This window comes from Canis aureus, chromosome 6 (genome assembly GCF_053574225.1).
Source record: "Canis aureus isolate CA01 chromosome 6, VMU_Caureus_v.1.0, whole genome shotgun sequence".
NCBI lineage: Eukaryota > Metazoa > Chordata > Mammalia > Carnivora > Canidae > Canis > Canis aureus.
Window position 1 is genome coordinate 18,895,681 of NC_135616.1, and position 19,467 is coordinate 18,915,147.

General features: G+C 46.6%; 1 protein-coding gene across 3 annotated transcripts in view; it reads right to left on the minus strand.

Annotated features, from left to right (window-relative positions):
- Window positions 1-19,467, minus strand: part of KCTD1 (potassium channel tetramerization domain containing 1) — a 183,706-nt gene that overhangs the window by 86,969 nt on the left and 77,270 nt on the right. The window contains exon 1 of one of the 3 annotated variants that reach the window (XM_077900322.1): window positions 7,543-7,684. The exons of 1 other annotated variant lie outside the window; for it this stretch is intronic. Coding sequence is in view for 1 of the 2 variants with exons in the window: in XM_077900320.1 (XP_077756446.1) it covers window positions 5,323-7,137 (1,815 nt within the window). In the remaining variant the exon portion in view is untranslated. One more of the 3 variants, XM_077900320.1, reaches the window with a different exon arrangement.

A 19,467-nucleotide genomic window follows, 5' to 3' on the forward strand; every position in this document is an offset into this window, starting at 1 on the left:
ATAAAAAAAAAACAAAAAAATGAGTGACTAATAAAAATTTGCGGTCACATATAATGTTATCTTTTTTAGAGAGAAAGAACAGGCTCTGTCAGGTTGTTAAAAGTAGAAGTTGAGAGAAGTCTGAGTGTAAAGAAAGTTGAACAGAGGATGTAGAGAATTACCAAAAACCTACAACACGTCTCATTAGGTTTGGTCTCCTGTAGTACAGTGGATCTACTGTGGTCGGCTGTCTGGTTTCAAGCCGCAGGCATCTGGAAATATAGCCCTTGCTGTGGTGAGCTATCTCAACTGGCTTAAACACTCATTTATTTCTAGACTACGTAGAAACTCATTCCCAGTTATAAAGACCATTCAGAGCCCATCCTCTCTTGAAGAATAGCAGGCCAAGAGAAACTTTTACAAATCTGAAAACCCAACGAGCCTAAAATCGTACAGAACCTGAAACATTAAAAGTTCATCTGTTTCCACTGTGATGTGTGCGTATCACACAGTCACTCTAGTCTGAAGCCCACACTAACTTGCCCATCCTCTGCAAAGCCCCACTGAGGACTAAGGGCAAGGGCCAGATCCTACTCCTTTAGACAACACTTAGCAGGTCAACAGGGGCTCAATCAACAATGGTTGAATTCAGTGGCCTTACACCACCACTAGTGTTAAATAAAAAAGTTTGCCCATGCAATGTTTCAAATCTGAAAGGTACGTTTTCTTTAATTTTGCTTTATCAAGGACAATCGATATCCCTTCTTGGACCAACTAATTTCCTCTACCTTCTCTTTTTAAATTGTCCAGAGAAGTCTTTAAAAAGGCATCCTGACTAACTGGTATAATGCAGTGAAGGATCAATCAAGAGAAGTAAAAATGGGTCCCAAAAATAGAGTATTGTCAAATGAAAGACCCACAGATTACCAGCTTATAGGTTTGTTCCCAAGATTGTCAACATGGGCCACCATACCACAACTCCTATATCAATTTTGCTTTTCAAATGGCAGCTAAGACACCAAAAGGTCATCTTGAAACTGAACTTTTTATTAAATAACTGAAATGGGCCTAGGCCAAGGCAGAAACAGCCTCAGCATTCCCACGTGCAATGAGCAGTCCTATCTGAAGAAGGAGCTCTTATTTGCAAGAAGAGGATGGCCTTTTAGGTAACATTTGTTTTGGGGAGCCAGATTTTAAAATCAGGGTGACAACACAGATTTAAGTTTCAAATGAACGGGAGCCCCTTTCTCGTTCAGCAACATACTTCTTTTCCCGTTTCCTGGAGCAGATTTAATAGTGAGCTAATACACACGTGGGTTCATAGCAATTTAAAAGAATTTACTTGCATAATGACTGCGGTAATAATATATAAGAGTTAAAAATACAGATTTCTTTCCCAAAAGGACTGCTGCTAAACACTAAGGGCATCACCTTTTAACTTTCTTTATTTTGATCTGGTTTTAATAGTTAATGAGGCCCAAATCCTGCCAATGCAACTACCTGCCAAGTGGAAAATGGATTAATTTATAAAGATTCCTGGTACAAAAGCCAAAATAGTAGGTGCTCAATAACTGTTTCCTGAATGAATGAAAAAAGTTACATACTTAGGTTACTGACATTTAGTTTCTCCACCAATTTGAACGGGAGGGCAAATATTCCTGCAGTAGAAAAAGGAAGATAGCCATAAGCCAACATTCGAGAGCACGAAAAATACCAGTTTTATACAAGGCAGCTAATCCGAATAGCTCCAGATAACCATTACAAAAAAGTCTTGTTACAACAGCTTTGGCTGTTAAACCCACGACTCCCTTCATGTTTACTGAAGTTTGATTCCCTCTTTAAGAAAGAGAGTAAGTAGCCCTCCCAAATTAAAAACAAGACTTTGGCGATTATAAAATACATGTGTCCCCCCCCCCCCCATTGGTAGACAGATTGAATATACGCTCTCCCTTACCACAGTAAGCACCTGAACAATCACCGACCAATCACCGTTTTCCCTCCCGGTGCTATCAATATCTGACTTCTCAAAGGCAAGGCTCTACTGTGTGTGCCCCACAGAGAGGCTGCTTCAACTTTCAGCTGGGAAACTCTAAGGATGACTCTGGTCCCTAGAGAAGCCAATGAAACAGACACAGTAGTTGTGTACCACCAACTCCAGATTCTTCCCACTGCTTATTTCCTATGTGCAGAATTCCTTACAAGTATTTCTGGAAATAATCTGGGTAAAAGTCAAATAAGAGCAACTGAAGACACCTTTGTCACAAGCTTACGACTGTGTCTAAGTATATTTTAGGGAGCTGACTTTCACATTTTTTGTTTGGTGCTGGAGAGAGGCACAGTCTATAAAGCTTTAGCAACAAAACTATGATATTTAGGATCTAGACTCTTATTACATTCTTTTTGTGTAAGTGATAAAGACTAAAGTTAGAAATCTTGTTCTCCATCTAAGCTGAGGTATTATTCTCTGAGGCAGGAGAAATGCTGTATTTTCATGCAAGGAGGACAGCTCTGAAAATGTAGGATGGGCTATGCTAAAACCTTTTAAAATGTACCATGTGATCTCCAAGATTGCTAGGAAGCTCCACCAGTAACTGGATCATCTTAGGTCACACCAGCTATGCAGGAGGAGGGGAGACAAGAATTGCCCTTTGCTTTTAACAGCCATTCCAGAGAATTAAAGAGTGAACTTCTTAAAGCAACCATCACAACCATAACTCTCCCTCCTCAACTCCACAAAAGCCAGGAACTTCACATGAGTAAAAATCACAAATTCTATAATCGTTAATCCTTGAATGCATTCATTTTTCAACCAGTCCCACAAATGACACACTTAGTAACACGCTCCAGAAGTAAAAAGAGTAAATGCACTTAAAGTAACAGGCTCTTCATTCTTTGAGAAACCTGCCACGTTAAAAGAGAACCAGAGTATCAGGGTGCGTGTTATCAAGTAGTCTAGGATAATACGATCAACAGTGATTTCCATGCAATGCCACTTGATAAACCTGGCCAATATTAAGGTTAGACAGTCTATGTTTATAATTAAGTAACAATGACCGAAGCTCAAGGTACACACAGCACTTCCTGAAGATTAATGACCAGCAAGAGCAGTTGATGGCTTGAAGCCGTGCCTCAGGCCAGTAACCCCAGCCAGTCAACAATCCCAAGGAAATGCCATGGACCTCAAAAGTTCCAGTGATGTTAATAAATACAAGAGGAAAAAGTTTAATATCGGCTTTCTACATAAACCAAACATTCGTTTCATTCTTAGAATGCTCAGACTTCATAAAGTGAGTTCTACAGAAGTTACTAAAGAGTTTCCTTAAAACCTCTTAATGCTGATGGAAAAAACTTACTTTAACATAGATGAAAAGCTGACTTGACTATGGGCAAAAAGAACAACTTTTTGTAGTGTTTTAGCTAAAATAATGTTTGCATAATAACAATATAGCCAACATATGGACACTCAAATCTATATTTAACTTGAAACTATATTTATCTGACTGTAACTCGGAAAAGAATCAGTAGTCAGGTTTACAGAACTCATTTATCTCACTCGGTTGAAACAAGACTGTGACAGAGCAACTACATTCCTTAGGCCAAAACAAAACCCACTAAACAACTCCCGCCTCCACCTTTTGTGAATCTTGACTCTTGATTCTGTAGAACACTGATGTCAAGAAACCGGCAGACAGATGCCAATAGACAAACTGTTTCATTATTATTCCAAGCAGATATATACTTTAGTAAACTTTCTCAGGCTTTTAACTCTTAATTCATCATGTGTGACTCTAAACCAGGATTATTTTAAGGGTCTTACTTTACAAGAAGGTGAATATTTACTTTTGCTTTCAAGGAAAAAGCAAACCCAACTTCTCCCAAAGAAGAATTCTCCTCTGTAGCCTTACAACTCCATAAAACCACCTCCTGATCTGTCGGAAATGTACCCCCGCCACACACTAGAAGCACATAAAGACACATAGCCTGCAGGTCTTGTGTATTTTAGAGAACTTTGGTGTTTATATTACTGTTCACAGCCCCTTTCTCTGCTGGCCTTGAGGCTTGCTGATTAGCTGGTAAACCTTTGAAAGGGTCAGTTTGTCCAGAACTGGAATTTCCACTTTGGAAAAAGCACAGAGGTACCTGACATCTGTTTCTTGAAAGGCCTGCACTACACCTTCCAGACTTATAGTCACAATTCCTACTTCTGCTGGATGGCAGGGAGGTCAGAGTTGTAAAACCTCCGTGGGTACTACTGCCTGCAGAACAGAGCAGAATCCCCAAAGACCTCGGCTTTCTGGCTCCTAGAGAAGAGTATCCAAAAGATTAACACAATTTTAATAACTGAATATATCCCTCTCAACAAGACAAGAAGCATCCAAGGAAGCCCTCGATCTCAACCTAAAATTTGGTACTGCTCAAATTTAAATCATTTTAATATTAAAACAGTTCCCTAATCCCTGATGAGGACTCTGAAGCCCAGAGAGGTGAACTCATTTGCCCACGGTGGCTCAGCTTCTGGGCTACATACAGCTCTCTAACTCTGGGTTAAGAGCGCCACACTGCCGTGCTGTGCTGTTTTCTCTTAACTAAATATCTGTGTTCTTAAGTCTTATCTGTCCCCTAGATGGTGAGCCTCACGGGGCTGGGGAAAGGCAGCAATGTTTGGTGGCCACAGTGCTGGGCACCACAGGGCACAGAGCCTGGCTGGTAGTGCAGAGACCCCTTCCATCTCTTAACAAGAGATGACTTCGGTTTACGGGGACTGCACCCGGGGCATCACTTTACGTTCAGCTACCTGTTACAGTCTAAACTGGCATTGGACTGCCCATCTCTCTCCACTCCACTCTCCACCACCCACTTACAGGAAGCGGGCTTAGGGTGTTTTCTTTTTCAGTACCGAATTGTTTTTGTCTTAAATCTTCCATAAGTTAGGGTGAATGTGCAAGAGAATATTGTAATGGTTACTTTATGCAGATAAATTTTAAGTAACTGCTTCCTTTAAATGCACGGTATTCCTGCTCCCTGCCTTAGCAAACTCAAGCGTTCAATGGAGAGTCCCGGCTGCCGCCATCCCTTTTGTTCTGCGAACTTTGAAGTTTTAGCCTTACTGCGCTGCAGGGATTTAGGGAGCGTGCCTTCTCACAGCTTTTAAGGTTAGATGTAAACTCTCCTGAAAAGCACCGAAAGTTAAGCTTCTAAGGGTGAGATCAAATCAGATTCGGTATATTTAGTACTTTTCAAAGCAACTCCCCGCCCCCACCCCAGAGCTGCATCAGCACACGAGTTAGTCCCCCGAAATGGTACCAGAGAAAACATTTCATGCATAGAGTTTGGTTTGGTTACCTGGGTGGGGGAAACAATAGCAGGTGAAACTACTGTGGGAGAATTGGTGCTTCTGTGCCCATTGGCTTCTGGAAGAAGAGGCAGGGGGTCGTGTTTCACGGAAACCACCACCACCGCATCCACAGGCTCCGAGGGGCGGATACAAAGTCTTTTGGGGGAAGAGGGGCCGCAGATATCCCCCGACCCGAACACGGACTCGTAGAGTGCGCGCTTGGGCGCAGCCTCGGATTTCACGTCGGGCCCGACCTGGCTGTCTTTGGGGAGGATATAGGTGTTCCCCAGCGAGGGCGGCTGGGGGCGGTGGTGGTGGGAGGGATGGGTGGGGGGGTGGTGGTGGGAGTGGTGGCGAGCCGCCCCGTTCAGGGCCTCGGCGTAGCAGCCCTGCGGGGCGGGCGAGCCCAGTTTGGTGCCGATGCCCGCGATGCTGTTGAGCGTGGCGATGGAGACGGCGCCGATGCAGTGGTTGGTGTAGGTCTTGGAGAGCTTGGCCGCCTTGGAGAGCATCTGCATCCTGGTGCCCAGCAAGTTCTTGCCGATGGCTTTGTTCTCGTACCAGGTCACATCGCCCTCGCTGCAGTGGTCCCGGGGCCGCTGGAAGAACGCCTTGCAGAGGGGGTTCCGCTTGGACAGGTACTTGACGAAGCTGGCGTAGGGGCAGAACTCGGTGCCCGTCTCGTACATGCGGGGCAAGTTCTCCTCGTCGCTGCTCTCGGCACGCTTCTTGCTCCACGACGACGAGCGCGACTTGTGGTAAGGCCCGAGGGACTTAAAGTAGACGAACTTGCGGCCGTCCTCGTCCATGGCCAGCCCAAAGGAGTCCTCCTCCAGCTCGCGCTGGTTCTCGCGGCCGCGCGTGCAGAAGTACATGCACGTCTCGAACCAGACCTTGTTGAGAAGCCCGAAGGGCGTGTTGGTGCTGAAGACGCTGGAGGTGTAGAGCTTGCGCAGGTCGGCTCGCGTGATGGCTTGCTTCTGCACCACGGGCCCGGCGCCCTGCTCCTCGAGCTTGCGGATGACCGCGGCCAGCGTCAGGTTGGCGCTGCGCAGCTCGGGGTCCTTGGTGAGGTCGAGCGTGCGGCAGTACGGGGGCTCGTTGAGGTAGCGGTTGAGGGAGCTGCGGATGCTGATGAGCGACGACTTGCTGTAGAGCTGGCCGCTCTTGGAGCGGGCCTCGGCGTAGAAGGAGCGCAGCACGCGGCACAGCGCCCCCTTGTCCATGGTCTCGAAGTCCGGGCTCTGCGCCTTCTCGCTCAGGTACTCCCGGAAGATGCGCACGGCGTAGCGGGTGGCCAGCCGGGTGTTCTCGCTCAGCCGGGCCCGCTCGGGGCGCTGCAGCACGTCGGGGTCCAGCTCGGCGCTGTCCCCGGGCGGCCCGCCGCGGGCCCGGGGCGCCAGCAGTCGCGGCGGCGCCTCGGGCTCGAGCGCGGCGCTCTGGTCCATATTGATCATATGGACCGGCTCGGGCTCCAGCTCCTCCCCGGCCGAGTCCTCGGGCTCCAGGGGCTCGTCCCAGTCCAGCCCCATCTCCTCCTCCTCCTCCTCCTCCTCCTCCTCGTCCTCCTCCAGCCCCCCACCTCCGTCCTCCTCCTCCTCGTCCCCCGTTATCTGCACCTCCTGGATCTCGTCGTCCTCCTCCTCTTCCTCCTCCTCCTCGCCCGCGCTGCAGTAGTGCGGGCGGCCGTGGCGGCGGCCGCGGCCCCCCGCACCGCGCTCGCCCTCGCCCCGCTCCCCATTGTTCTCGGCGGCGGCGGCGGCGGCGCCGGCGCTGCCGCCCGCGCTGGTGTTACAGTCCCCGCTGCCAGGCATTCTCGCCATATTGCCGTCTCTCTGCCAGTCCTCGGGCAGGGCGCATGCGCTATATTGGACCGCAGCGCTGAGAGCTTTTGTGTTTAATGACCTTCAGCTACCGGGAGGCAAAGCCGGGCTCTTAAAGGAGCCGCGCTCCAATTGCCAGTTCGGAGCGCAGCTCCGGAGGGGCAGCGGCGCGCAGGGGATGGAGGGGAAGGGAGGCGGGGGGGGGAGTTAGACAGGGAGAGGGTGAGGACGGGGGCTGGCTGGACCCTCTTCCTCCCTCACCCCTCTCCCCACTCCTAAGAAAACTTTGAAGGGGTGGGGGGGAGGTAAAAAAAAAAAAAAGAAGAAGAAGAAGGAAAAGAAGAAGAAGAAGAAGAAGAAAGGGGAGGGAGAGCTGTCGGTGGGGGTGAAACACTCCCAACTTACCCTCTGGCGGAGTGGCGCGCGGGCCCGGGCGGGAGAGAGGGAGGGCCGGCGGGAGGGCGGGGCGGTCTCGCGTCTCTAAGTAATGCCCGAGGAGCAGTGCCCCTTCCGCCGCCCCCGCATTGCCCCCCGGAGCCGGGGGTTCGGGGAGGCGGCAGTGCCGGGCCGGCCGCGGGTGCTCCTCCGACAAGCCCGTGTCTCGGGCCGCCCAGAGCGGAGCGGAGCCGGCAGGTTAATGAGCAGGGTGGAGGAGGCACGGCGAGGCCCCGCACCCTCTCTGCGCCCGCGGCCAGGGCGCAGCGGGCGAGGCTTGGGAGCGGGATGGGGCTGGCGGCGGCGGCTCCCCCACCTACTTGCTGGCGGCGAGGCGCGGGGGCCTGGGGCCAGCCGCACGGCTCCCAGCTCCCTTTCCGACTCTCGCGGAGGAGCGAAACACGCCCCACGTCAGCCTCATCCCTTTCGACTTTTCCAACAGCCTCTTTTAAGCTGTCATTAAAGACCTGGGGCGCTCCCCGTAGGTCTAGGGCAAGTCCGCGCCGGTCCCGCCAGCCTGGGGAAGGAGCGAGAGAGAAAAGACTGGGAGGGGCGGGTGGGAGGGCAGGCGCGGGGAGAGGCGCTGGGGGCGCTGGGGGCGCTGGGGGCCCCGGGGACCCCTCCCCACCCCACCCGCGCGGGCCGCCGCCCTCCCTGCCCCGGAGCGCACGGACACGACTCCCTCTGGCGAGGCGCTCCACCTGGCTGGAGCTAGAGCAGCGCCCGTCCCTAAGGCCCGTCGGCGGGTGGGCGGAAAAAGTGAACTCGGTCCCGGCCGCCCCCGCCCCCGCCCCCGCCCCCGCCCCCGCCGCAATTCCGGCAGTTCGGATCCCGAGCGCGCTCTGGTTCCAAGTTTGCCAACCGCCATTCTTTCGCCCTCCGGGCTGCGCTGCCTCCGGCGCACGGGGGCGGGTACCTCCGAAACTGGAAAGGCGGCCAAAGAGCTCGCCGGGTCCCGCTTTCCCATAGGAGACACTGTCCCACTTCCAGCCGAGCGCCCGCCCCCGGCGCGCCCAGACTCCGGGCACGTCCTCGCGTCGCCGCCTCCCGCGCTCTCCCGGCCCACGGGCAGCGCCCCCAGAGCCGCCCCAGACCTCGGCTGTTTTCTTTGGCGGCACAGCCCCGGCCACCTCCGGAGCTCGGACTGCATCCTAATCTGATCCTCCTCGGGCAGCCTCAGTGTCCCCTGGCGCTCCCGCCAGCTGCGAGTCCCAGGGGCCAGGGGAGCCGACGGAGCCGAGTCCCAGCAGCGCGACCCCCGGGCGCGTGGACCCTGCAATGAGACCGCCGCGCCAGCTCCTCCGGGGCGTCCTCGGATTCGCCCCCGAGTCCTAATTGTAGGCACTTCGGCTGTAGAAGTGTTGTCAGTTGCCCGTCCCCCCACCCCCACCCCCGGCCTCCCGGATCCCCCCGTTTTGCTTTCAGGACAGTTCTATAACTTTACGCATCAATAGAAGCCCGTCCGTCAATTCGTAATTTAAAAAAAAAAGAAAAAGAAACGGTAAGGGGGGGGAGGGTAGACTACGTCTCTGGGCCGTGTGGGCGTCTAAGTGGGAGTTGACGATGTCTTCTCCAGCAATCAGTGCTCGCCCTACGCGTGGTTCCTCGGCCCTGGACGCCGCAGAGAGTTGGGGAAACGGCGCCAGGTGTGAACAAGTCGGAGCAAGTCGGTGCCTTCCGGCCCCCCCACCCGCTCCTGGGGCGCGCGCACACACACACACACACACACACACACACACACGGCACACGCTCTCATCTGCCCTACTGTCCGCCGAGAACCGTCCGGGGAGGTGAGGCATTCGGTGGTTGCACTCCTCGGGAATCATCCCCAAGGTGCTGCGGGCTTTGTCCCAAATGCACAGTGCCCCCAGAAATATGTAGGAAGGCGTTTGTTTCCTGGAGCTCAGGGCAATAGGCACTTAGTTGCCCCGGAGAACCCGTGCACACACCAGTTGCACGGGGCTACTTCCGGACGCCTGGTCCCTTGTCCCGGGATGCTCCCAAGGTTTTCCCGAACACTCGGGCAGGGACTTCCAGCAGCGCTGAACACTCAGGTGGGCGCCCAGCAGGTTACCTACCAGGGGCTGCTCTCCGGTGGGCCTCACCGCGAGCGCAGTGCACTGAGGGGCTGCGCTCCCGGAGCGGCCTGGGGACCCCGGCCCACGCTCTCGAGCCTCGGAGCAGAGCGGTTCCCCAGGTCTCCCCACTTAGGCAGGCGACCCCCCCTCCCTCTAGCTCCCCTCCCTGCTGGGCGAGCTGCTTTGAATTGCTTGCAATTTGCCGGAGGCGGTGTGCTGGGTTGGACGCTCCGGGAAACAAAGCAACCAAAAACAGCTCCCAGTTGACGTCAACTTATTTCCAGAAAAGAAAATAGTTTTGTGCTCCCAGGACAAAATACCCCTCAGGGCAGGTCCCTACCGGCAAAAGCCAAAGGGGAGAGGGGGGGTGATGGGCAACAGCAGAACCAAAAAAATAAAAAATAAAACAAACCAAACAAACAAAAAAACCCACAACCCCAAGTGCAGATAAATCTTTAACGGATGTAGCAAAACAACAGTTTCAGATGCTGCCTGGACAGTTTGCAAACAACGGGCAGGACCCTCGCAGACATTAGATAGGAAAAACGCACCTTGGAAAGTATGCCTTGGCCTGATTTTCTGGCAACTATGAACCTGCTTTGTGGCACCAGCTCCTGAGAAGCTACCAAAATTCTTTGCCCATTCAATGATTCTTCATCAAATACTGGAAAAGATCTCTTTAGGTTAGAACCTACAGTATTCATTGAGAAGAACACCCAGAAAAGCCCTTTCCACCACCACCAAACACAAACAAGTTGCTTGACTTTAAAAACCCAGTAACACAAAATTACAATTGAGTTCATAAAGGACTTCAACTCCAGGTTTGGTAAGTGATTCCTTAAAAACATCCTGTGGTACCATAACTCAATACCAAACTGAGAGGATCAAAAAGGTTTCTTCTTGTTTCCGTAAAGAGGCAGTAATGGTAGTCTTCTATCAGCCCAGCTGGGATCCCTCCACTTTGATTCCGCCCCATCATAAAATCCACTGAACTCCCCCACCACTTATAACTGATGGCTCCTTTGTAAGGATGATTTCTTTATTTCTTGTGCAGAATGCATAGCTTCTTTATATTAAGTCATTCTGGTGCTGCATGAAACATTTATTACAATTATTTAACTGTCACAACTCATTACTATAAAAGCTGTGCTGAGATGTTTATATGTTCAACAATATGGTCCACATTTTCTAATCGCTTTCATAATCATTAAAAAGTACCGTCTATATATCTGTGCTGCTCTATTTCTTAGATGACTTGAAAGTAGTGACATGGTTATTCTGGAAGGAAAAACTCCAAATGTTTACCCCTCATTTTACAGCCCACCTACTCCCACTCCATGTTCATACTTTATGTCTATACTTTATACCGTATAGACACACATTCAGCTCTTCTTCCTTTTTGCTTCCAATCTATTGAGCATCATCTGTTATATCATTGATGTAGTTGCTTTTTATCTGCCTTTTTCTTCTGCTACACCGATATACCTTTGTAGTTGAAGCTGGAGCCTGGGCCATGATGAGCACTCCAGTCATTTACATTAAATGAATGAATGAACAGATTAGTTAGATTTATATTTAGCGAGAAACTTCTTGGTAAAAAACTTAAAATATCATGGATCTGAATTTCTACACTGAAAAATCAGGACAAAAAGCAACTGCAAGGCGGCATTATTGTTTGCAAATAAAATACACGTAAAGACTGCTTTGGTTTACTATTTCCCTGCCATAATTGCCTCTTTGGGAGAACATACTGTAGGAAGTTATGGCAGAAGTAGATTGAAGGATGGAGGAATGGAGGTATCAGTATAATAAACTAGGTGGGAAATATCAGAAAGGGAGATAGAACATGAGAGACTCCTAACTCTGGGAACCTAACTAGGGGTGGTGGAAGGGGAGGTGGGGAGGGGTGAGGGGGTGACTGGGCACTGAGGGGGGCACTTGATGGGATGAGCACTGGGTGTTATTCTATATGTTGGCAAATTGAACACCAATAAAAAAATAAATTTATAAAAAAAATAAACTAGGTGGTTTGGGGAGGATTTAAATTGATAAATTCAAGAAATTTTGTGGGTTCTTGGGGGCAGAGACCAGAAAAAGCATAGGGTTTATCACATTCAAGTCCTGCTTTCTTGATTTGATTACTAAAAGATTCGTAAACTACTGTGGAGGTTAAATTGTAATTCAAATTGAAGCTATTCTGATCTATGTTTCAAAGTTTCACTGTTAAATTCTGTTGAATTCATGTGAAGATCATCTTGAGTAATAGGTTCTGAACTCAGATGAAAAATAGAACCCATGTACTCTAACTCTGTAAAGTGGAAGAAAACAATAATAACTCCAGAAGAGCAAAACTAGGTCTTATTTATTGCTGCATCTCTGGTCCATTTTCAATACAATTCCTTAGCATATTTTAGCAGAGTGGTTGGAGCCTGATAGATACTCAGTACACATACAAATATTTGTGTGTGGGAGAGAGCTGCCCTCAACAAAAGGAAATGTAGCAGACTGCTTAAAACTTTATCTTTGAAACAAGACTACATGGGTTACCATGTACCAGTCACCTTTTTAATTTTTTAATTATTTCTTGAAGATCTTATCTGTTGAAGTAATCTCTACATGTAACCCCACTGTATGTGGTCAGGTGGCTAAGGTGTGGACTATGAAGCCAAACTTTCCTGCCCTACCAAGGTCATCCCAAGACCAAGTGTCACATGCTCTACCCACTGTGCCAACCAGGTGCCCCATCTAGTTGCCTTTTTAAAATGTGTTGGTTCTCTCATTATTTTATTATCTGGATGATAGCTAATAGCCCCTACCTCATAGGATTATTTCAAGAATTAAATGAGTTAATATGATGAGTAAGGCACATAATACAGTGTCTGGAACAGTAGTAAACATTCAGCTGTTAGCTCTTATTTATTAAGGCTCTATTTGCCAGGTTTGATTATTAAAAAGAAAAGCAGGGCCAGAAGGGCTCACAAAGATTAAGCCACTTTCCCAGGGTCTCCCAGACCTTGGTAGGGCAGGAAAGTTCGGCTTCATAGTCCACACCTTAGCCACCTGACCACATACAGCCTTCTAGGAACCAAAGAATTGAAGAAGAAAAGTCTTTAAGGGAGCATTTACCTACCATTAAAATACCTCTGTGTGTCATTTGATTTGGGAATCAAATTTTGCAAAGCCAGGATTGTACTAAATGGAGTCCTAAACTTGGATTGTGAGCAGAGCAGAGATGCCCTAGGAAACTGTCGTCTTTGTCACTTGGTACCTAAAACACTAGTATTATTTTCCTGGGCTCTTCGAAGTAGGGACCCATCTGTGTCTTAGAAAAAATGACAATCAAGAATATTAGAGATTGAAGGAATGTCCACAAACCGGACCAGACCAGCGTGAGGTATTTTCTATTGAAATCCTGGGCTGTTCTGCATAAATCTCCTGGGGACAAGGAGGGTATTACCTATTTTTATCTTCGGTACTTTGTCAAAAAACAGGTCAGAGTGAACTTAACATGGTGATTGACAGGAGTAGAATTCTTAAGTTTCTAATTGCCACCCAGTAACTATTCTACCTAATAATCACCTACTGGTCCCTGGGCTGTTTTTAAAACAAGTAATGTATGAGGGGAATGTAGTTTTCCATAAGTAAATTGTGGTTTTTGTGGAACTACAAAGTGTGCTCTTTGTTATAATAATTTGAAAATGAAACCACTTGGTTACTAAAAAACTTCAAATGTAACGGCTATCAAAATTAAACATAAAATCAATGATATGTTTCTTTCTCTTCTAGTCACATCTCTTTAAAGGATAAGTGGGTGAAGTGTTTGTTAGTCCTCTTATTAATAAAATGTATTTCTCTGCCACTGAAATACTAATTAAGGTGGAAAAAGAAGTAAAGATATGTTAATGTCATGTCACAAGTACATATATAATAAATAATGGAGGAGCTATTTACAGTTGTTTTGGCACATAAAACATTCCTTAAACTACTTGCTACAGTTTTAAAAAGTAGCCTATTCAGTAAACACAAAGCAAAACAAACAACAAAAAATAAAAACCAATTTTATACCGAAATATTGTATGAAAATGTTATTCTCATACTTTTAAATTGTTAATATTAAGATAGCCTTTTATAAGAAAGCAATTAGGCAATTACTCAAAAGCCATAAAAATGTTCATGTTCTATGACCTAGAAATTACTTCCGGAAATTACCTTCTTCAGAAATACCTAATTTTCCCTGTATTTTGGTAAAGTTTGGTTTATTGCATCCAGACCACTTGGACAAATGAGTTTTGCAGTACCTGTCACAAAGTTTGCTCTAGAAAAACATTTCATAATATCTTAGAGACTGCTTTTGTTTACAAAGTTTAGAGAATAATGATTTGTTCAGTGAAGGAAGGAAGAAGTTCAATTAGAGTAAAATCATGTCTTTTCAATGTTCTATAGCAATGTCAAGCACCCTTGGATGAATATGGATAATGATGGTGAAGATAAAGGTTATAAAATAAAAAGGGGAAGCAAAATAAAATCTAAAGTTCACATTTCAGTATCTTCACAAGTTTGAGAAAGTTTAAGGACTGGATTTCGGAGCTCTAGATATCAGAAATTAGTATCTAGATATATCATGGCAATTCACAGGACGTGCTGAGGAGTGGGTATATACCTGCCCCGTGGCTATGTTTCTAAATGAACTAAAAAAGAAAAAAAAAATCCCCTTTTAAATACCCAGAAGCACTAACCCACATTTTGAACTAATTGACTTACTTTTTCTTAGGAAAGCTTAATTTAAGTGATAGGGGCACATGGGTTTATCTGAATATTTAAAGAAGCCCTGGGATGGGGGTTTGTTCTATTTCTTTAATTTGATGCTGGAAATCCAGGCTTTGCACCCTATCAAACAGAAAAACCTCAAAGAGGGGTGGGAAAGCAGAAAACCTTGTGAACTAATCACTCTGTTTTGGGACCTAAATTTGCAGAGCCAGGACACAGTTGATACCAGTATAGAGCTCATAATTCTTCATGTGGACTCTTCCTACAGTCTGTACTTTGATTAGGATATGCCTAGGGCCACAAGTTGTCATTACTTCAAATAAAAGCAGACTCCTCGATCCATGATTGCATCTGTTTTATTGTCTTTTCTCTCTTTCTGGCTCATTCTCTTAAAAAAAAAAAAAAGGGCAAAGCTGTGATCCATGATTTTTTTCAGATTATAAAAGCAGTAAGTCTTCATTGGAGAAGATTCAGAAAGTATAGAACTCTGGAAAAATATATACACGCCATATTTCTTTCTTAACATTTGGTGAATGTTTCCTGCGGGTCTGGTTTTTGTGTGAGCACTCTTGAGTTGTTCTCAGGAATATATGTGACGATTGTTCCTATTTTCCAGATGAGTAGAAACCCCGAGGACTTAAATAACTCACCCAACATCACATAGCTAATGAGGGTCACGGTGGAGCACCTACACTTCCTTAACAATCTACCAGACCAGGTCCTTTCATTCTATTTCCAGGGCCTAAAAGAAAAACACTCCTTCTATTTGAGTATATTTCCATAGTATCATTGGTTTACTGTGAAAGTATGACATAATTCAAAATATGTAATCAGTAGATTTTTGGCAAAAAATGTAAAGTATTTGTTGAAAAAAAATAACAGAACTAAAATCATATGTGCAGATTTTACAAATGTGCCTAGTATGCCTAAAACCACAATAGTGGTCTTCCTACCACCCTCCATGGTAGACGTTTCAGTTACACTGCCTGGAATGCCCCAGGACCTTTCTAAGGGATCCTACATTGTTCATGCTATTGATGAAGGGACAGATTTGTCCTTCACAAAGGACACACAAGCCAAGTGTTCCATCATATGACCACCAGCCCTGACTGATTAGATCAAGGATAGTTCTTTGGACAACCAATCCCTAGGCTAACTAGAAGCCTGGACTGCAACTCTTGAACCAAACAGTCTCTCTCTAGGAATTATGACAAGAGTGAGAAAAAAAGGCAGCAGAGCCATTGAATCAGCCCAGTCCTGCTTGAGGAGCTCGTTCCTACTGAGAGTGCTGTGGTGGGGCTCAGGGGACTCAACCCTCCAAGAATCCTCACCTTGGTTTTCAGTGAGGTTCCACTTCCATTTTAGTCTCTCTCTATCCCTACAGTTAACACTCCTTGCTTATAACCAGGAAATCCTAACTATGCCTTTACTCTCAGTCCAGGTCCAACTCCCAAATCTCAGACTTTGTGAAAGTCATCAGAATTCACCCTCTGTCCAAGACTGAAACCTGGACAACATCCCTTCTTCTTCCTCCTCTGTCATACCGTCACTCACCCTCTATTTCCACTGAAGCACAAAGCCCTGCCAATTCTCATGATTTGCTTTATTTTGTTTATTTATTTATTTTTAAGTAGGCTCCACGTCCAGTGTGGAGCCCAACGCTGGGCTTGAACTCACAATGCTGAGATCAAGATCTGAGCTAAGATCAAGAGTTGGACACTTAACCAACTGAGCGACCCAGATGCCCCTCACAATTCATTTTAAATCCATGTATTATCTTAATTCAAGTGTGGATTAATTATCTTTCCCTCTGTATCGGTCATCTTGGGCTACCATAATAAAATACCACAAACTGGATGGATTAAACAACAGAAATTTATTTTCTCATAGTTCTGGTGCTGTCAGAGTTTGGTGAGACCTCTCTTCCTGCCTTGTGGACAGGAAGACAGCTGCCTTGTCTGTGTCCTCACGTGGCTTTTTCTCTGTGATTGTGTAGAGAGAGACAGATGCAGATCTCTGGTGTGTCTCTCTCTCTTCTTATAAGGACACCAGTCCTATTGGATCAGGTCCCCACCCTTTTGAGCTCATTTAACCGAACTACCTCCTTAAAGACCCCATTTTCATATACAGCTACTACCCTGGGAGTTAGGCCTTCAACACATGAATCTGGGGGGCATGCAGTTCAGTCCATAATTCCCTCCAAACCTGCTCCTCCTTCCTTATTTCCTGTCTCTGCAGTGCACTCAACTTAGGAGCCCAGGGGTCACCTTCACTGCTCCCTCATGTTCAGATCACATCTGTCCCATTCGGCTTGTGCTCTCCAGTCCCAATGGCATTACCTTAATCCAGGTCACCTTTGCTGTTCTGTGACTCAGAGAACAGAGTAGAAGCTGAGGCTGGGGTACTGCCACCCACGGAGGACGGAACAGCCTTCACGTGTGTCCTGGCTGTGATTAGTTTTTTGTCTTTGGATGTCCACGGGATGCCTTCAGATCCTCTAACTTGCCCTATTTGTATAGGAAGAGGAGGAAGCTCCTCTTCCTTGAAACCAAGAAACGTAGACTAGGTCTTTTAGTGGTGCCCACCATCCCCCCAAAACCACCTTACCATCTAGCCAAAAAAATAATTGCTCTTCCTTAAAAATGCTTGTCTCTCATCCTGCATACCTTGGTCCATACACCCTTGGCCTAACATTCTCTTCATCCCCTTGCTCAATGGTTGAACTCCCAGAGAACTTTTTGGAATGATTCCACATGTTACCTCTGTTTGGAAGCCTTCCCCGACTTCAGCAGACTCATGGGTCTCCTTCTCTATAATGAGAGAGTATATCACAGTGGTTGAGTGCTGGGGCTCTAGTGCCAGAAACCTGGATTCAGATCCTGGTTCTGCCACATTGGTGTTGTGCAATTTTGAGCAAAAAATTTCACCTCTTTATGCTTGTGTCTTTGTTGATAGCATGAGGGGGGTGCTGCTATGAGAATTAAATGAGTTAATGTAGGGGAAAAGTTTAGAATAGCACCTGGCATACTGTAAGTGCTTAATAAATGCTAGCAGTCATCACGATCCCGTACAATATGGATGGCACCCACCACAGGATTGTGAACCTTTCAGTCTCCACTCAAGTCTTCTGAGGCACCTTCTCTGATTGTTTTGGGCCAGTCTTCCCTATGCTTCCTGCCATTCTGGGCAGACTGGTGTTTTAGCAGTTGCATGTATTATAATTGCTGTTCTCTCCTTAACCAGACTCCTTGGGCTCCATTAAAAGACAGGAGCTTATTATTATCATTATCATTATCATTGTCATTATTATTTGTATTCACTTTGCCCAGTATAGTTACTGGCACATAGATGTCTGTTGCATGTGTTACAACCACAAACTTACTTGCCTGTACCATCCGTTAGTCAGCAAGATCCTTGTATCCATCTTATTCTTTGTATAAGGAGGGGCAGTGGTGGTAAGTTAGACTGAGCATGGACTCAGAGCCAGACAGCCCACTTTAAATCATGGCTGTGCCACTTCCTAGCCGTGCAATCGTGAGCAAGCCACTTTTCCAGCCTCATTCCAATTAACTTGACCCTTACCCCAGCCTGGGCTCTTGCTCACTGCATTGTGCCTTAGGTCTAGACCATCAGTGACCATTCATCTCCTGGGCCTTTGTCTATGTGGCTCCCCTCTGCGTCAGGTACCTTTCCCTCTTATGCATCTGATTCATTCCTGCTTATCTGTTAGGACCCAGGTCACCTGTCTTAGAGGCTTTCATGAAGCCATCCCTACTCTTTGTCTTATGCTCATACTCCTCTATTTTTTCATTATAATAATATCTCCGCTGAGAGGCTTTGATGTACCTGCATATGTGCGTATGTTCCTAAAGAACAGTTTTTCAAGGTTGCAGAATATACAGTACCTACTCAAAACAAGCCAAAGGAAACATCACAAATCATTAAAAGGAAAGAAATACTTATGGCTATATCCTAGAATGATATGATAATGGGAAGCAAGTCTTCAAAAAAAGTCAGACCAACTTTTCTTTAAAGAGTAGCTATTCTGGGAGTCAATGAAAGGAAAGGAGGCAAAGAATTCATTAAAATCGGTCAGGTCCTTTGAAGATGAAGACAGCCAGGCAAGAGTGCTAAGTATCAGATTTCTGTGTAATTAGGGAGCAGGTCTGTTCCAGATCATCTCCATCTCTGGCAGAGCCTCACTTTATTTTTGCAAACAATTGAATTCTTTCATTCATAACCTTTCCCTTCATTTGAATATGGCTCTTAGAGGAGGCATCAAAGGGCTTGGAGATCATTGTTGAATCAGGTTGTCTTTATATATTATGTGGTGGATATGGAATCTTTATCTTCCTTTCTGTTTTTCAAGCAGGAGGAAGCCATTCTTTCTTTGAAAATGAAGCAAGCCTTCCCAAGAATGTACTCTGCACCTTAGGTCTCCGAGAGATAAGGAAAGCCCAACAAGAATACACAAAGGTGCATTAGAGAGGTTTTCATGCCCACCTGCAAGAAAGAGACTTGCATTTCTTCATTCGGGGACTTTCATTTTGTGGGCCTTGGTTTGGTTCTTGTGAGTCTCAACTCACTTTTTTTGAATAAATTAAACTGTCTCTAATTTGCTGCTTGATGCTTATGTGGGGGTGAGCATACTTCGCTTCCAGAACTTCTTCCCTGTGGGATGTTGAAGTGTTAGTGCCAATTTTTTTTTCCCCAAAAGGAGATGGAAGAGTCAGGTTTAGTACTAAGGATTAGCTCAGCAGTGGTTGTTAAACTCTTTGAGATCATTAGATGAAAGGCAAAAATAAAACTGTACTAAGTATACATGTCATCACTGTTTTTGTTATTATTGTGGGAATTTGCTATTCAAAGAGTATTTTATTTTATGATTTTTAAAAGATTTTATTTATTCATGAGAGACACGGGGAGAGAGAGAGGCAGAGGGGAAAGCAGGCTCCCTGTGGGGAGCCCGATGTGGAACTCGATCCACAGGACCCGGGGATCATGCCCTGAGCCAAAGGCAGATGCTCAACCATTGAGCCACCCAGGCACC